Here is a 17,500-nt window from a genome sequence, read left to right on the forward strand (position 1 = left end):
GAAGTCCCGCGGGTGCCTGTACTGTTGCTCCCCGTCCTCCTGCTGGTACCGCTGGTGTGTTTGCTGAGGATCGTCGGGGAAGCCGTTCCCTCTCCGGTTGTCAATCCCTCCACGGATCCCTCTTTGCCGGAACCCCGCCCGGTTCTCAGAACACAGATCCGGCAGGAACTCCCGCGTCACTCCATCACAGTCATCCCTTTGGCGCTGCCGCTCGCTGTTCTCGCTGCTATTGAGGTGGTATCCTCCGCCCCGTGGGATGCGGCTCTGGGTGTAGCCGCGGTAGTCCATATCTCTGTAATCGTGGTCTTCAGAGTCTTTTCTGTACCGCCCTATTCGTTCGCCGCGTCCACCCCTATCACACACAACCACAAAGTGGCATTTAGAACCACCTTACAGTTCTCTTTCTGCTAAAATCCCCTTGTTCTTGTTGTTTGTGAAATACAGTAGGTCTCTCTGAGTTGTTTATGATGCTGCAAATGAAACTCTTCCTCAACCTCCATTGTCTGCAGTAACTAGTAAAAGAACATATTCAGAAAAACGAGTCCATCAGGAAAAGCGCCGTGTCTACCTCAACCCTTCAATTAGTATTCATGGCCCCACCCACAGGCAGTTTTAACCAGTAATCGAGTGCACTGCCTCTCCGGCTTCGAGGGCTTAATACTGTCTAAGTATAAACTGTTACAGCAGAAATGATGGAGACTGGCGGCTTCTGGCTAGAACTGTCCGTGTAAACAGACACTAGCGATTCCAGACATTTAATACAGGAGGTCAACTGCCAAATTTGAGCCAGACAGGCCTTCAGGAGGCTTTCTAAACCATGTTGTAGTTGTTATTATTATTATTATTATTCCTTAATTTAGTGCATGAATTGTGTCAGTTTTTAATAACACTGAGAAGGACAGCTGTGTCTCAAAGTTTCCTCAAGTTTTATAAAGTTTAGGCTTTAATTTTATGACACATAAAAGTCATGCAAATATGTTTAATGATATGACTAGAGTTATTGATAGTAGTACATTGTTAATAATAGTTATAGTTATTATTATTTATTTTACCTTCTCGCATACTCCATACTCAGACACTGCTCTGGGCCACGCCCCCTGTCACCAACTCATCTACAGGAAAAATATGAAAGTAAAATATAAAAAATATAATTTAATAATATAAAGCCATTGTAGTTTAGTTTAAATAAATGTAGATTTTAAAAGCAGGAACAGTAATGTTTTTCTCTAATTCACTCGTTTCTTATTGATATTTTTCGTTCCACCTTAACTGGTGCAGCTGGTTACAACTGCTGCAAAATTTAAGGTGGAACGGAAAGTTCCAGTGAGCTAACTGATAAAGCAGGAGCCGAAACCCGAGCTAATGCTGACCCGGCTTCTCTCCTGCAGCATCAATACTGTTATTAAAGCGCTGTTTGACTGTGATTAATGTGATTAATGTGATTAATGTGATTAATGGAGAATATTTACACTGTATCTGCTGCGCTGCAGATCAGTTAGCATTAGCGGCTAAAGCTAATCACACAGCCGGAGCTAACACGGCTAATACTGATCACACAGACCATAATATTCACAATAACACACACCTTTACCTGCATTACTGTAAACACCCCGCACCTCACTCACTGTACAGCCTGGAGATACGAGTTTATTACCCGAGCTTCTGATAGAGCAGAGCTGCCCAGGGCTGCCAGATCCTCCACACAGAATCCCCGCACACACATCCCCCAGGGCTGCCAGATCCTCCACACAGAATCCCCGCACACACATCCCCCAGGGCTGCCAGATCCTCCACACAGAATCCCCCCACACACATCCCCAAGGGCTGCCAGATCCTCCACACAGAATCCCCCAGGGATGCTCTAACTCTAACCCAGTCTCAGAGCAGTCGCTTACATGCGTTTGTCCAATCTGTGTTCACATTTTAAAATCTCTAAAACACAACAGCTGTCTGCTGTGGACGATACTGTTCCTACAATTCATGTTGCTATCACAAAATAAACATTTAATTAACATGTTTTAAACATATTTACATTTTATCAAAAAACAAGATTCCCCACTCACACAATTATGTATATTTCTTATCTTATTTACCATTATTTGAAAACAGCCAAAAATAACTACCTTATGTTCTAAACCTTAAATAAAGCATATAACTACTGCTTCTGCTACAAGAGCAGATGTGTATATAGTGTGTATAGTGTATATAGTGTGTATAGTGTATATAGTGTGTATAGTGTGTGTGTATAGTGTATATAGTGTGTATAGTGTATATCAAAGTCAAAGTCAAGTCAAAGTGGTTTTTACTGTCATTTCAGCTATATACAGAGTACACAGTGAAACGAAACAACGTTCCTCCAGGGACCATGGTGCACATAAACACAGTGTAGACAGAACAATAGTGCAACAGTACAAAAGTGCAGACAGACAATACAACACCATACAGACAAAGAATAATAAATAACAAGACAGTGTGCAAATTATGCAGTGTGCAAAAAGTGTGCAAAAAAGACCAGTGAGGTAGTAATTACCTCTATTACACAGTGTGCAATAGAGTCCAGTGAGGTAGTAGGGTTTTTAGTGCTTTCCATTTTCTGGGGTAAGTGGGGTAAGAGTGTGTGTGCATGTACAGAAAAACCATCAGTTCAGTCTCTGCAGTTGAGGAGTCTGATGGCTTGGGGGTAGAAGCTGTTGCAGAATCTGGTCGTGCTGGACCGGATGCTGCGGTACCTTCTTCCCGAAGGCAGGAGGGAGAATAGTTTGTGTGAGGGATGGGTGGGGTCATTCACAATGCTGGTTGCTTTGCGGATGCTGCGGGTGGTGTAAATGTCCGTGATGGAGGGGAGAGAGACGCCGATGATCCTCTCAGCTGTCCTCACAATACGCTGGAGGGTCTTGCGGTCAGAGACGGTGCAGGTCCCAAACCAGGCAGTGATGCAGCTGCTCAGGATGCTCTCAATGGTCCCTCTATAGAAGAGTGTGAGGATGGGTGGAGGGAGACGGGCCTTTCTCAGCTTCCGGAGGAAGTAGAGACGCTGCTGGGCTTTCTTGGCTGTAGAGCTGGTGTTCAGGGTCCAGGTGAGGTTATCTGCTAAGTGGACACCAAGGAACTTGGTGCTCTTAACAATCTCCACAGAGGACCCGTCGATGTTGAGTGGAGAGTGGGTGTGTTGTGCTCTCCTGAAGTCAACAACCATTTCCTTTGTCTTGTCCACATTCAGGTGAAGGTTGTTGACTGTACACCAGTCTGTCAGCCGCTGCACCTCCTCTCTGTATGCTGACTCGTCGCCTTTGGTGATGAGACCCAGCACGGTTGTATCATCGGCGAACTTGATAAAGCTGTAAGAACTGTGTTTTGCAGCACAGTCATGAGTCAGCAGGGTGAACAGCAGAGGACTCAGGACACTGCCCTGGGGGGCCCCAGTGTTCAGTGTGATGGTGCTGGAGGTGCTGCCCCCGAACCGGACTGACTGGGGTCTCCCCGTCAGAAAGTCCAGGATACAGCTTAGCTTCCTGATGAGGTTCTGTGGGATGATGGTGTTGAATGCTGAACTGAAGTCTATAAACAGCATTCTCACGTAAGTGTCCTTCTTCTCCAGGTGGGTGAGGGAGAGATGAAGGGTGATGGTGATGGCATCGTCCGTGGAGCGATTGGGACGATACGCAAACTCCAGGGGGTCCAGTGAAGAGGGCAGTCGTGTCTTGATGTTCCTCATGACTAGCCTCTCGAAGCACTTCATGATGATGGGTGTAAGTGCAACGGGACGGTAGTCATTGAGGCAGGACACTGTGGACTTCTTCGGCATGGGAACGATGGTGGTGGACTTGAGGCACGTTGGGACAGTGGCGCTGCACAGGGAGATGTTGAAAATGTCCGTGAGAACATCTGTCAGCTGGTCTGCGCACTCCCTGAGCACTCTGCCGGGGATGTTGTCTGGTCCTGCAGCTTTTCGTGGGTTGACTCTATGCAGAGTGTTCCTCACATCCACTGCAGTCAGGCACAGCACCTGCTCGTCCGGCTTGGGCATGGTCTTTCTCACCATCGTGTTGTTTTGTGCCTCAAACCGTGCATAAAAGTTGTTCAGGGCATCAGGGAGGGAGGCATCACGTTCACAGGACGGTGGCATTGTCCTGTAGTTGGTGATTGCCTGGATGCCCTGCCACATACGCCGCGCGTCACCCGTGTCCTTGAAGTGGCTGTGGATTCTCTGGGCGTGTGCGCGCTTTGCCTCTCTGATGGCTCTTGACAGGTCGGCTCTCGCTTTCCTCAGGGCCACCTTGTCACCCACTCTGAAGGTGGAGTCGCGGGTCCTCAGCAGCGCACGTACCTCAGCAGTCATCCAAGGCTTCTGGTTTGGGCGTGTAGTGATGGTCTTGGAGACAGTGACATCATCAATACACTTGCTGATGTAGCCAGTGACTGATGCTGCATACTCCTCCAAATCAACAGAATCGCCTTCAGTAGCAGCCTCCCTAAACATGTCCCATGCAGTGCACTCAAAACAGTCCTGAAGGGCAGAGATGGAGCCTGCCGGCCAGGTTTTCACCTGCTTCTGAACTGGTCTGGAGCGTCTGATGAGTGGTGTGTATGTTGGAGTCAGCCAAACACACAAGTGGTCCGAGAAAGCGAGGTGGGGGCGGGGCTCTGCCCGGTACGCACTGGGGATGTTTGTGTAAACAAGATCCAACGCGCTCGCTCCTCTCGTTGCAAAGTCCACATGTTGATGGAATTTAGGGAGCACTGACTTGAGATTTGCGTGGTTGAAATCTCCGGCGATAATAAACAGTCCGTCTGGGTGTTTGTTCTGCAGATCGCTGATAGACCGATAGAGTTCACACAGAGCCTCTTTAGCATTAGCACCAATGCTAGCGCTGGGTGGGATGTAGACAGCAGCTATTAGCACGGCGGAGAACTCCCGTACTAAATAAAAAGGTCTGCACTTGACTATCAGGAACTCCACCAGCGGAGAGCAGTGTTTGGCAACAGTCACAGCGTTGTTACACCATTCCGTGTTGAAGTAAACACACACGCCTCCACCGCGGGTCTTCCCGGATAGAGCCGCGCTCCTATCAGCTCTGAACGCGGTTAGCCCGGCTAGCTGAATGGCGCTGTCCGGAATGTTGTCGTTCAGCCACGATTCCACAAAAACCAAAGCACAGCAGTCTCTGAACTCACGCTGGGTTGTTCGCTGCAGTCGGATGTAGTCCAGTTTATTGTCAAGGGAACAGACGTTTGCCAGAAAGAGCGATGGTATAGCCGGCCAGCTAGGACTAGCCTTTAGCCTCGCGCGGATCCCGGCTCTCTGTCCGCGCTTACGCTTACGCTCGCACCGCTTGCGATGGCACTTCCGCTGGGCTCCGGCGTCAGGAAACACCGCGGGCTGGCGGCCTGGGTCTCTTAGCAGGCTAAGCTCAAGTAGCGTCTGCAGAACCTCATCTGGTAGCGTATTTTCTGGCTGATTTCTCCACTGTAGCAGGGTCTGGCGGTGGTAGAACATGTGCACGGGTGTTCCGATGCACATATTTGCAGGAAATAAATGGAAAAAACGACAAATAGTAACACAAAAGCACCATTTAACGGACCCGGAGCGGCCGCTGCGTGTATAGTGTATATAGTGTGTATAGTGTGTATAGTGTGTGTATAGTGTGTATAGTGTGTATATAGTGTATATAGTGTATATAGTGTGTATAGTGTATATAGTGTATATAGTGTGTATAGTGTATATAGTGTATATAGTGTGTATAGTGTAGATAGTGTGTATAGTGTATATAGTGTGTATAGTGTGTGTGTGTAGTGTGTTTGTATATAGTGTGTATAGTGTATATAGTGTATATAGTGTGTATAGTGTATATAGTGTGTATAGTGTATATAGTGTATATAGTGTGTATAGTGTATATAGTGTATATAGTGTGTATAGTGTATATAGTGTGTATAGTGTATATAGTGTGTATAGTGTGTGTGTGTAGTGTGTTTGTATATAGTGTGTATAGTGTATATAGTGTATATAGTGTGTATAGTGTATATAGTGTGTATAGTGTATATAGTGTATATAGTGTGTATAGTGTATATAGTGTATATAGTGTGTATAGTGTATATAGTGTGTATAGTGTATATAGTGTGTATAGTGTGTGTGTGTAGTGTGTTTGTATATAGTGTGTATAGTGTATATAGTGTATATAGTGTGTATAGTGTATATAGTGTGTATAGTGTGTGTGTATAGTGTATATAGTGTATATAGTGTGTATAGTGTATATAGTGTGTATAGTGTATATAGTGTGTATAGGGTGTGTATAGTGTGTATAGTGTGTATAGTGTATATAGTATATATAGTGTGTATAGTGTGTATAGTGTGTGTATATAGTGTATATAGTGTATATAGTGTGTATAGTGTATATAGTGTGTATAGTGTGTGTATAAAGTGTATATAGTGTATATAGTGTGTATAGTGTGTATAGTGTATGTAGTGTATATAGTGTGTATAGTGTATAAAGTGTGTATAGTGTGTGTATAGTGTATATAGTGTATATAGTGTGTATAGTGTGTGTATAGTGTATATAGTGTATATAGTGTATATAGTGTGTATAGTGTATACAGTGTATATAGTGTGTATAGTGTGTGTGTATAGTGTATATAGTGTGTATAGTGTATATAGTGTGTATAGTGTATATAGTGTGTATAGTGTGTGTGTATAGTGTATATAGTGTGTATAGTGTATATAGTGTGTATAGTGTGTGTATGTTGTATATAGTGTATATAGTGTGTATAGTGTGTGTATATAGTGTATATAGTGTGTATAGTGTGTGTATATAGTGTATATAGTGTGTATAGTGTGTGTATATAGTGTATATAGTGTGTATAGTGTGTATAGTGTGTGTATATAGTGTATATAGTGTGTATAGTGTATATAGTGTGTATAGTGTATATAGTGTGTGTATATAGTGTATATAGTGTGTATAGTGTATATAGTGTGTATAGTGTATATAGTGTGTGTTTATAGTGTATATAGTGTATATAGTGTGTGTAGTGTGTGTATATAGTGTATATAGTGTATATAGTGTGTATAGTGTATATAGTGGGTATATAGTGTATATAGTGTATATAGTGTGTATAGAGTGTATAGTGTATATAGTGTGTATATAGTGTGTATAGTGTGTATAGTGTATATAGTGTGTATATAGTGTGTATAGTGTATATAGTGTGTATAGTGTATATAGTGTGTGTTTATAGTGTATATAGTGTGTGTTTATAGTGTATATAGTGTATACAGTGTGTATAGTGTATATAGTGTGTATATAGTGTATAGAGTGTATATAGTGTGTATAGTGTATATAGTGTGTATAGTGTATATAGTGTGTGTTTATAGTGTATATAGTGTATATAGTGTGTATAGTGTATATAGTGTGTATATAGTGTATATAGTGTATATAGTGTATATAGTGTGTATATAGTGTGTATAGTGTATATAGTGTGTATAGTGTATATAGTGTGTGTTTATAGTGTATATAGTGTATATAGTGTGTATAGTGTGTGTATATAGTGTATAGTGTGTATAGTGTGTGTATATAGTGTATATAGTGTGTATAGTGTATATAGTGTGTATAGTGTGTGTATATAATGTATATAGTGTATATAGTGTGTATAGTGTGTGTGTATAGTGTATATAGTGTGTATAGTGTGTGTATAGTGTATATAGTGTGTATAGTGTATGTAGTGTATATAGTGTGTATAGTGTATAAAGTGTGTATAGTGTGTGTGTATAGTGTATGTAGTGTATATAGTGTGTATAGTGTATGTAGTGTATATAGTGTGTATAGTGTGTGTATATAGTGTATATAGTGTGTATAGTGTGTATAGTGTGTGTATAGTGTGTATAGTGTGTATATAGTGTATATAGTGTATATAGTGTGTATAGTGTATATAGTGTATATAGTGTGTATAGTGTATATAGTGTATATAGTGTGTATAGTGTATATAGTGTGTATAGTGTATATAGTGTGTATAGTGTGTGTGTGTAGTGTGTTTGTATATAGTGTGTATAGTGTATATAGTGTATATAGTGTGTATAGTGTATATAGTGTGTATAGTGTGTGTGTATAGTGTGTATAGTGTATATAGTGTATATAGTGTGTATAGTGTATATAGTGTGTATAGTGTATATAGTGTATATAGTGTGTATAGTGTATATAGTGTATATAGTGTGTATAGTGTATATAGTGTGTATAGTGTATATAGTGTGTATAGTGTGTGTGTGTAGTGTGTTTGTATATAGTGTGTATAGTGTATATAGTGTATATAGTGTGTATAGTGTATATAGTGTGTATAGTGTGTGTGTATAGTGTATATAGTGTATATAGTGTGTATAGTGTGTATAGTGTATATAGTGTGTATAGTGTATATAGTGTGTATAGGGTGTGTGTTGGAGCCAATATATATTTTTTGGTAAATTATTTGTTTATGTTTACAGTAAATTAAATTCAAGTTGTATATGTAAATGTGTTAGTTAGGATTTGAGTTAGTATGCTGTAGATTATTTTGATTTTGTATTATGCTTGGACTGATTCCACCATTTCCTCACTTCACTTTAATGCCACTTTAACTGCAGTTATCACCACCATCTCTAGAGGGCATACCGGTCACTGACTCTATGGGGTGGCAGCATGTAATGGCTGACACAAACTAATGGCAGGCAGAGAGAGAGAGTGAGAGCAGGAGGAAGGTTCGCAGGGTGGGAGCAGTTCAGCTTTTCAACCACCCCTTTTTGGTCAATTTTAGTTAAGGATGTTAGACAGGCAATGTAACTGTAAAATGTGAACCCTTGGATACCTGAAAGACAAATAAACATGTCAAACCTTATTGGAAGACTCAAGACCTTGACTTCAAGAAAGGTGTGTTGGAAATGTCTTTCTGCCCTGCACCTGACAGCATAGAAATGCTGCAACAGTGTGTATAGTGTGTATAGTGTGTATAGTGTATATAGTATATATAGTGTGTATAGTGTGTATAGTGTGTGTATATAGTGTATATAGTGTATATAGTGTGTATAGTGTATATAGTGTGTATAGTGTGTGTATATAGTGTATATAGTGTATATAGTGTGTATAGTGTGTATAGTGTATGTAGTGTATATAGTGTGTATAATGTATAAAGTGTGTATAGTGTGTGTATAGTGTATATAGTGTATATAGTGTGTATAGTGTGTGTATAGTGTATATAGTGTATATAGTGTATATAGTGTGTATAGTGTATACAGTGTATATAGTGTGTATAGTGTGTGTGTATAGTGTATATAGTGTGTATAGTGTATATAGTGTGTATAGTGTATATAGTGTGTATAGTGTGTGTGTATAGTGTATATAGTGTGTATAGTGTATATAGTGTGTATAGTGTGTGTATGTTGTATATAGTGTATATAGTGTGTATAGTGTGTGTATATAGTGTATATAGTGTGTATAGTGTGTGTATATAGTGTATATAGTGTGTATAGTGTGTGTATATAGTGTATATAGTGTGTATAGTGTGTATAGTGTGTGTATATAGTGTATATAGTGTGTATAGTGTATATAGTGTGTATAGTGTATATAGTGTGTGTATATAGTGTATATAGTGTGTATAGTGTATATAGTGTGTATAGTGTATATAGTGTGTGTTTATAGTGTATATAGTGTATATAGTGTGTGTATATAGTGTATATAGTGTATATAGTGTGTATAGTGTATATAGTGGGTATATAGTGTATATAGTGTATATAGTGTGTATAGAGTGTATAGTGTATATAGTGTGTATATAGTGTGTATAGTGTGTATAGTGTATATAGTGTGTATATAGTGTGTATAGTGTATATAGTGTGTATAGTGTATATAGTGTGTGTTTATAGTGTATATAGTGTGTGTTTATAGTGTATATAGTGTATACAGTGTGTATAGTGTATATAGTGTGTATATAGTGTATAGAGTGTATATAGTGTGTATAGTGTATATAGTGTGTATAGTGTATATAGTGTGTGTTTATAGTGTATATAGTGTATATAGTGTGTATAGTGTATATAGTGTGTATATAGTGTATATAGTGTATATAGTGTATATAGTGTGTATATAGTGTGTATAGTGTATATAGTGTGTATAGTGTATATAGTGTGTGTTTATAGTGTATATAGTGTATATAGTGTGTATAGTGTGTGTATATAGTGTATAGTGTGTATAGTGTGTGTATATAGTGTATATAGTGTGTATAGTGTATATAGTGTGTATAGTGTGTGTATATAATGTATATAGTGTATATAGTGTGTATAGTGTGTGTGTATAGTGTATATAGTGTGTATAGTGTGTGTATAGTGTATATAGTGTGTATAGTGTATGTAGTGTATATAGTGTGTATAGTGTATAAAGTGTGTATAGTGTGTGTGTATAGTGTATGTAGTGTATATAGTGTGTATAGTGTATGTAGTGTATATAGTGTGTATAGTGTGTGTATATAGTGTATATAGTGTGTATAGTGTATATAGTGTGTATATCGTGTATATAGTGTATATAGTGTGTATAGAGTGTATAGTGTATATAGTGTGTATATAGTGTGTATAGTGTATATAGTGTGTGTTTATAGTGTATATAGTGTATATAGTGTGTATAGTGTGTGTATATAGTGTATATAGTGTGTATAGTGTATATAGTGTGTATATAGTGTATATAGTGTGTATAGTGTATATAGTGTGTATATAGTGTGTATAGTGTATATAGTGTGTATAGTGTGTGTATAGTGTATATAGTGTGTATAGTGTATATAGTGTGTATAGTGTATATAGTGTGTGTTTATAGTGTATATAGTGTGTATAGTGTGTGTATATAGTGTATATAGTGTGTATAGTGTATATAGTGTGTATATAGTGTATATAGTGTGTATAGTGTATATAGTGTGTATATAGTGTATATAGTGTGTATAGTGTGTGTATAGTGTATATAGTGTGTATAGTGTATATAGTGTGTGTTTATAGTGTATATAGTGTGTATAGTGTGTGTATATAGTGTATATAGTGTGTATAGTGTATATAGTGTGTATATAGTGTATATAGTGTATATAGTGTGTATAGTGTGTGTATAGTGTATATAGTGTGTATAGTGTATATAGTGTGTATATAGTGTATATAGTGTGTATAGTGTGTGTATAGTGTATATAGTGTGTATAGTGTATATAGTGTGTATAGTGTATATAGTGTGTATATAGTGTATATAGTGTATATAGTGTGTATAGTGTGTGTGTATAGTGTATATAGTGTGTATAGTGTATATAGTGTGTATAGTGTGTGTGTATAGTGTATATAGTGTGTATATAGTGTATATAGTGTATATAGTGTGTATAGTGTGTGTATATAGTGTATATAGTGTGTATAGTGTATATAGTGTGTATAGTGTATATAGTGTGTGTTAGTTAGGTAGTAATCCTCCCGGTAGGTAGAGGGCGCTGTAACGGGAGAAATTACCGGTTGAACCGCCAAAGACAAAAAACAGCGTCAGAAACAGGAGAGCGGCAGCGCGAGCGGAGTGACGTGGAATAAATCAATAAATATAAAAAATATTTTATCAATAATCATCAGCACGCGCGGCGATGGAGGGTCTGAAGCGCTCGCGGGAGGAGAAGGACTGTGTCACCCCAGAGAAAAAGCGCTCGCGCGGCGGAGATACGAGCCTGCAGCACGAGCTCACCGGTCTGTATACACGCGGCTTAACTTTATACACTTATATAACCCAAACATCCGGGTACTATCCCTCATCTCTAATTCATCGTTTCATTTTCAACTAACCGCTTTTATATCCTATACTACAGCAGTGTATAACACCAGAGTAATATATAACACTACAGCAGTGTATAACACTAGAGTAATATGTAACACTACTGCAGTGTATAACACTAGAGTAATATATAACACTACAGCAGTGTATAACACTAGAGTAATATGTAACACTACAGCAGTGTATAACACTAGAGTAATATATAACACTACAGCAGTGTATAACACTAGAGTAATATGTAACACTACAGCAGTGTATAACACTAGAGTAATATATAACACTACAGCAGTGTATAACACTAGAGTAATATATAACACTACAGCAGTGTATAACACTAGAGTAATATGTAACACTACTGCAGTGTATAACACTAGAGTAATATGTAACACTACAGCAGTGTATAACACTAGAGTAATATATAACACTACAGCAGTGTATAACACTAGAGTAATATGTAACACTACTGCAGTGTATAACACTAGAGTAATATGTAACACTACAGCAGTGTATAACACTAGAGTAATATATAACACTACAGCAGTGTATAACACTAGAGTAATATGTAACACTACTGCAGTGTATAACACTAGAGTAATATGTAACACTACAGCAGTGTATAACACTAGAGTAATATGTAACACTACAGCAGTGTATAACACTAGAGTAATATGTAACACTACAGCAGTGTATAACACTAGAGTAATATATAACACTACAGCAGTGTATAACACTAGAGTAATATATAACACTACAGCAGTGTATAACACTAGAGTAATATATAACGCTACAGCAGTGTATAACACTAGAGTAATATATAACACTACAGCAGTGTATAACACTAGAGTAATATATAACACTACAGCAGTGTATAACACTAGAGTAATATATAACGCTACAGCAGTGTATAACACTAGAGTAATATGTAACACTACTGCAGTGTATAACACTAGAGTAATATGTAACACTACAGCAGTGTATAACACTAGAGTAATATGTAACACTACAGCAGTGTATAACACTAGAGTAATATATAACTCTACAGCAGTGTATAACACTAGAGTAATATATAACACTACAGCAGTGTATAACACTAGAGTAATATATAACACTACAGCAGTGTATAACACTAGAGTAATATATAACACTACAGCAGTGTATAACACTAGAGTAATATATAACACTACAGCAGTATTTTACGTTTAAATAAACAGAGGTTAATCAGTAAGCAGCTCATAATTGTTAGTTTATTGAAGGTAAATTTTCTCAGTGCTTTTCTGGAAGATCAGTGGCCCCAGTTCCTCTCTCCCCTCCCTGACTTTATATTTATTTGGGTTTAGTATTCTAATATTATATAGAGTTAATTACAGATAGATACTCTCACTGATCTCTGACTTTATATTTATTTGGGTTTAGTATTATTGTATTATTATATTAATAATAATAGGTGTATATACATAGAAGGGTAAGGTCTGATCTGGGTGATGCTTTTTTTAAAACTGAGTTATTTTATTTTAAAGTTAGACACTCACAGAAAAGCAGACATGAAGTGGGGGGATAAAAAGGTAAAAATAAAAAAGGCACAGTCACATATAATCACTAACATACATAATTGAGGTCTAGGATAAGCTAGGGTATTTTATTTTAAACATTTTTATAGTGATAACCTTGTATTAGACAATAATAAGCATAATAATAATAATAATAATAATAAGGTCTAATGAGTCTCTCCATGTTCTTGAATTTATCAGTCCCATTTCCACCAGCTTTCACTCCTCAGATCCTTTTGGAGAGTTATGGTATAAATCAACATTTCTATGGTCCGGATTTCTTTGACAATGTTCATAAAAAGATCCACAGTTGGGGATTTTCTTCTGAACACTTTTCTCACTCGCAGCCAAGAAAATATATTCAGTAGATATTGATCACTCTTAGACAGACCCTCAGCGATTAAACCAAGATACAGAGAATGAAATAAAACCTCCATATTAAAACTAAAGATCTTAGAAATGATTTGCTGTATATCGCTCCAGAGCCAAACTTTGTGAGCTTGATCTTCTTCTATCAGGAAGAAAAAGAGTCTCAGTGAAACAGTGATTTGACTTTTATAAAATATCTAATCAGACCTCTAAAATCTTCCTCTCTTGTTTCCAGCAAAGTCTCACATAGTTAGTAGAGTTTTTTCATTAGATCAGGGTCATGTGATCAGTGTGTGTTTACAGAGGGAATATCGGATCAATATCTGATACTGAAGGTCTGAAGGTTGTTATTGGTGTTGAAGTGATCAATAATATGAATGGAGAACACAGACAGACCCGTAACACTAAAACTGTCCCACAACAAGTGTGTGAGTGTGTGTGAGAGTGTGTGTGTGTGTGTGTGAGAGTGTGTGTGTGTGAGAGTGTGTGTGTGTGAGAGTGTGTGTGTGTGAGTGTGAGTGTGTGTAAGGGAGTGTGAGTGTGTGTGAGTGTGTGTGAGTGTGTGTGAGTGTGTGTGTGTGTGTGTGTGTGTGTGTGTGTGTGTGTGTGTGTAAGGGAGTGTGTGAGAGTGTGTGAGAGTGTGTGAGAGTGTGTGAGTGTGTGTGTGTAAGGGAGTGTGTGAGAGTGTGTGAGAGTGTGTGAGAGTGTGTAAGGGAGTGTGTGTGCGAGTGTGTGAGAGCGTGTGAGTGTGTGTGTGTAAGGGAGTGTGTGTGTAAGGGAGTGTGTGAGAGCGTGTGAGAGCGTGTGAGAGCGTGTGAGAGCGTGTGAGAGCGTGTGAGAGAGTGTGTGTGTGAGAGTGTGTGTGTGAGAGTGTGTGTGTGAGTGAGTATAAGGGAGTGTGTGTGTAAGGGAGTGTGTGTGTGTAAGGGAGTGTGTGAGAGCGTGTGAGAGCGTGTGAGAGCGTGTGAGAGCGTGTGAGAGCGTGTGAGAGCGTGTGAGAGAGTGTGTGTGTGAGAGTGTGTGTGTGAGAGTGTGTGTGTGAGTGAGTGTAAGGGAGTGTGTGTGTAAGGGAGTGTGTGTGTGTAAGGGAGTGTGTGAGAGCGTGTGAGAGTGTGTGAGAGCGTGTGAGAGCGTGTGAGAGAGTGTGTGTGTGAGAGTGTGTGTGTGAGTGAGTGTAAGGGAGTGTGTGTGTAAGGGAGTGTGTGTGTGTAAGGGAGTGTGTGTGTGTGTGTAAGGGAGTGTGTGTGTGTAAGGGAGTGTGTGTGTGTAAGGGAGTGTGTGTGTAAGGGAGTGTGTGTGTAAGGGAGTGTGTGTGTAAGGGAGTGTGTGAGAGTGTGTGAGAGTGTGTGAGAGCGTGTGAGAGCGTGTGAGAGTGTGTGAGAGTGTGTGAGAGTGTGTGAGAGTGTGTGAGTGCGTGTGTGTGTGCGAGTGTGTAAGGGAGTGTGTGTGTAAGGGAGTGTGTGTGTAAGGGAGTGTGTGTTCTGTGTGTAAGGGAGTTAGTTCTGTAATCGATTGATAAGTAAATGTAAAGTCATCAGTAAAATGGATCTGAGGATTTTTGGTGATGAACCAGATTATCTTTAATCAGAACCGTGTTTTACTGCAGATGTGATTAATCATTTCTGTAATAGTGATGTTTGTGATTAGCAGTGATTAAAGGTGATATTTCTTCTCTCTACAGAAAACAGCGTCCAGCCGGAGTCCTGCAGCCTGACCGACCTGCAGCTGAAGACCCTCGGGATCCAGTGCGTATCCCACTGTTCACTGCGGTTTCCAGGGCAACCAATCAATCATATTTATTTATTTAATATAACGTGATTATAATCTGTTTTTACCTTTATCTCCATCAGGTCCCCCGAGTCCAGACGCCAGCTCCTCCACTGCCTCCAGAAGTGCTGGCAGCTTTCCAACGAACCCATGAAGGTGTGTCTCTGTGGCGAGGCAGTGAGTTAGAGTGAGGGGGTGAGGCAGTGAGTTAGAGTGAGGGGGTGAGGCAGTGAGTTAGAGTGAGGGGGTGAGGCAGTGAGTTAGTGTGAGGGGGTGAGGCAGTGAGTTAGAGTGAGGGGGTGAGGCAGTGAGTTAGAGTGAGGGGGTGAGGCAGTGAGTTAGAGTGAGGGGGTGAGGCAGTGAGTTGTGGGAGTGAGGGGGTGAGGCAGTGAGTTAGAGTGAGGGGGTGAGGCAGTGAGTTGTGGGAGTGAGGGGGTGAGGCAGTGAGTTAGAGTGAGGGGGTGAGGCAGTGAGTTAGAGTGAGGGGGTGAGGCAGTGAGTTAGAGTGAGGGGGTGAGGCAGTGAGTTAGTGTGAGGGGGTGAGGCAGTGAGTTAGAGTGAGGGGGTGAGGCAGTGAGTTAGTGTGAGGGGGTGAGGCAGTGAGTTAGAGTGAGGGGGTGAGGCAGTGAGTTAGAGTGAGGGGGTGAGGCAGTGAGTTAGAGTGAGGGGGTGAGGCAGTGAGTTAGTGTGAGGGGGTGAGGCAGTGAGTTAGAGTGAGGGGGTGAGGCAGTGAGTTAGAGTGAGGGGGTGAGGCAGTGAGTTGTGGGAGTGAGGGGGTGAGGCAGTGAGTTAGTGTGAGGGGGTGAGGCAGTGAATTAGTGTGAGGGGGTGAGGCAGTGAGTTGTGGGAGTGAGGGGGTGAGGCAGTGAGTTAGAGTGAGGGGGTGAGGCAGTGAATTAGTGTGAGGGGTGAGGCAGTGAGTTAGAGTGAGGGGGTGAGGCAGTGAGTTAGAGTGAGGGGGTGAGGCAGTGAGTTAGTGTGAGGGGGTGAGGCAGTGAGTTGTGGGAGTGAGGGGGTGAGGCAGTGAGTTAGTGTGAGTGAGGGGTGAGGCAGTGAGTTAGTGTGAGGGGGTGAGGCAGTGAATTAGTGTGAGGGGGTGAGGCAGTGAGTTGTGGGAGTGAGGGGGTGAGGCAGTGAGTTAGTGTGAGGGGTGAGGCAGTGAGTTAGTGTGAGGGGGTGAGGCAGTGAGTTAGAGTGAGGGGGTGAGGCAGTGAATTAGTGTGAGGGGGTGAGGCAGTGAGTTGTGGGAGTGAGGGGGTGAGGCAGTGAGTTAGTGTGAGGGGGTGAGGCAGTGAGTTAGAGTGAGAGGGTGAGGCAGTGAGTTAGAGTGAGGGGGTGAGGCAGTGAGTTAGAGTGAGGGGGTGAGGCAGTGAGTTGTGGGAGTGAGGGGGTGAGGCAGTGAGTTAGAGTGAGGGGGTGAGGCAGTGAATTAGTGTGAGGGGTGAGGCAGTGAGTTAGTGTGAGTGAGGGGGTGAGGCAGTGAGTTGTGGGAGTGAGGGGGTGAGGCAGTGAGTTGTGGGAGTGAGGGGGTGAGGCAGTGAGTTAGTGTGAGGCAGTGAGTTAAGTGTAGTATATTATCCTGTTTTAGAGGTTAATTGCTGCTTGGTTTTTATTGGTCAGGTTTTTAACGACCCGATCCACGGCCACATCGAGCTCCACCCCCTGCTGGTGAGGATTATAGACACACCTCAGTTCCAGAGGCTGAGGAACATTAAGCAGCTGGGAGGAACTTACCTCGTGTTTCCTGGAGCTTCACACAATCGCTTCGAGCACTCCATCGGGTGAGCACCAGATCCTTCAGCTAACGCAACCTGATCTTTATCACCACCATCACCATCACCACCGCCATCACCACCGCCATCACCACCATCACCACCACCACCACCACCGCCATCACCACCACCATCACCACCGCCATCACCACCATCACCACCACCATCACCACCACCACCACCACCATCACCACCACCACCACCATCACCGCCACCACCATCACCACCATCACCACCACCATCACCACCGCCATCACCACCG

The 17,500-nt window shown here is 41.1% G+C and overlaps 2 protein-coding genes across 4 annotated transcripts in view; one reads left to right on the forward strand and one right to left on the reverse strand.

Moving 5' to 3' along the window:
• The window catches only part of rbm10 (RNA binding motif protein 10), a 43,774-nt gene extending 42,035 nt beyond the window's left edge, over positions 1–1,739 (reverse strand). Inside the window, exons 1-3 of the mRNA XM_049486386.1 lie at positions 1,586–1,739; positions 1,053–1,112; positions 1–352 (exon numbers count right to left, since the gene is read on the reverse strand). The exon at positions 1–352 is cut by the window's left edge and continues 162 nt beyond it. Coding sequence (XP_049342343.1) covers positions 1–352; positions 1,053–1,069 — 369 coding nt within the window. The 5' untranslated portion in view covers positions 1,070–1,112; positions 1,586–1,739. The remainder of the gene's footprint in view (positions 353–1,052; positions 1,113–1,585) is intronic.
• Positions 1,740–11,480: 9,741 nt separating this feature from the next.
• samhd1 (SAM domain and HD domain 1) overlaps positions 11,481–17,500 on the forward strand; it is a 25,283-nt gene continuing 19,263 nt past the window's right edge. For all 3 annotated transcript variants that reach the window (XM_049486387.1, XM_049486389.1, XM_049486388.1), the window contains exons 1-4: positions 11,481–11,698; positions 15,381–15,444; positions 15,550–15,622; positions 17,087–17,247. In XM_049486387.1, coding sequence (XP_049342344.1) covers positions 11,599–11,698; positions 15,381–15,444; positions 15,550–15,622; positions 17,087–17,247 — 398 coding nt within the window. In that variant the 5' untranslated portion in view covers positions 11,481–11,598. The remainder of the gene's footprint in view (positions 11,699–15,380; positions 15,445–15,549; positions 15,623–17,086; positions 17,248–17,500) is intronic.

Source organism: Astyanax mexicanus, chromosome 13 (genome assembly GCF_023375975.1).
Source record: "Astyanax mexicanus isolate ESR-SI-001 chromosome 13, AstMex3_surface, whole genome shotgun sequence".
Classification (NCBI taxonomy): domain Eukaryota; kingdom Metazoa; phylum Chordata; class Actinopteri; order Characiformes; family Acestrorhamphidae; genus Astyanax; species Astyanax mexicanus.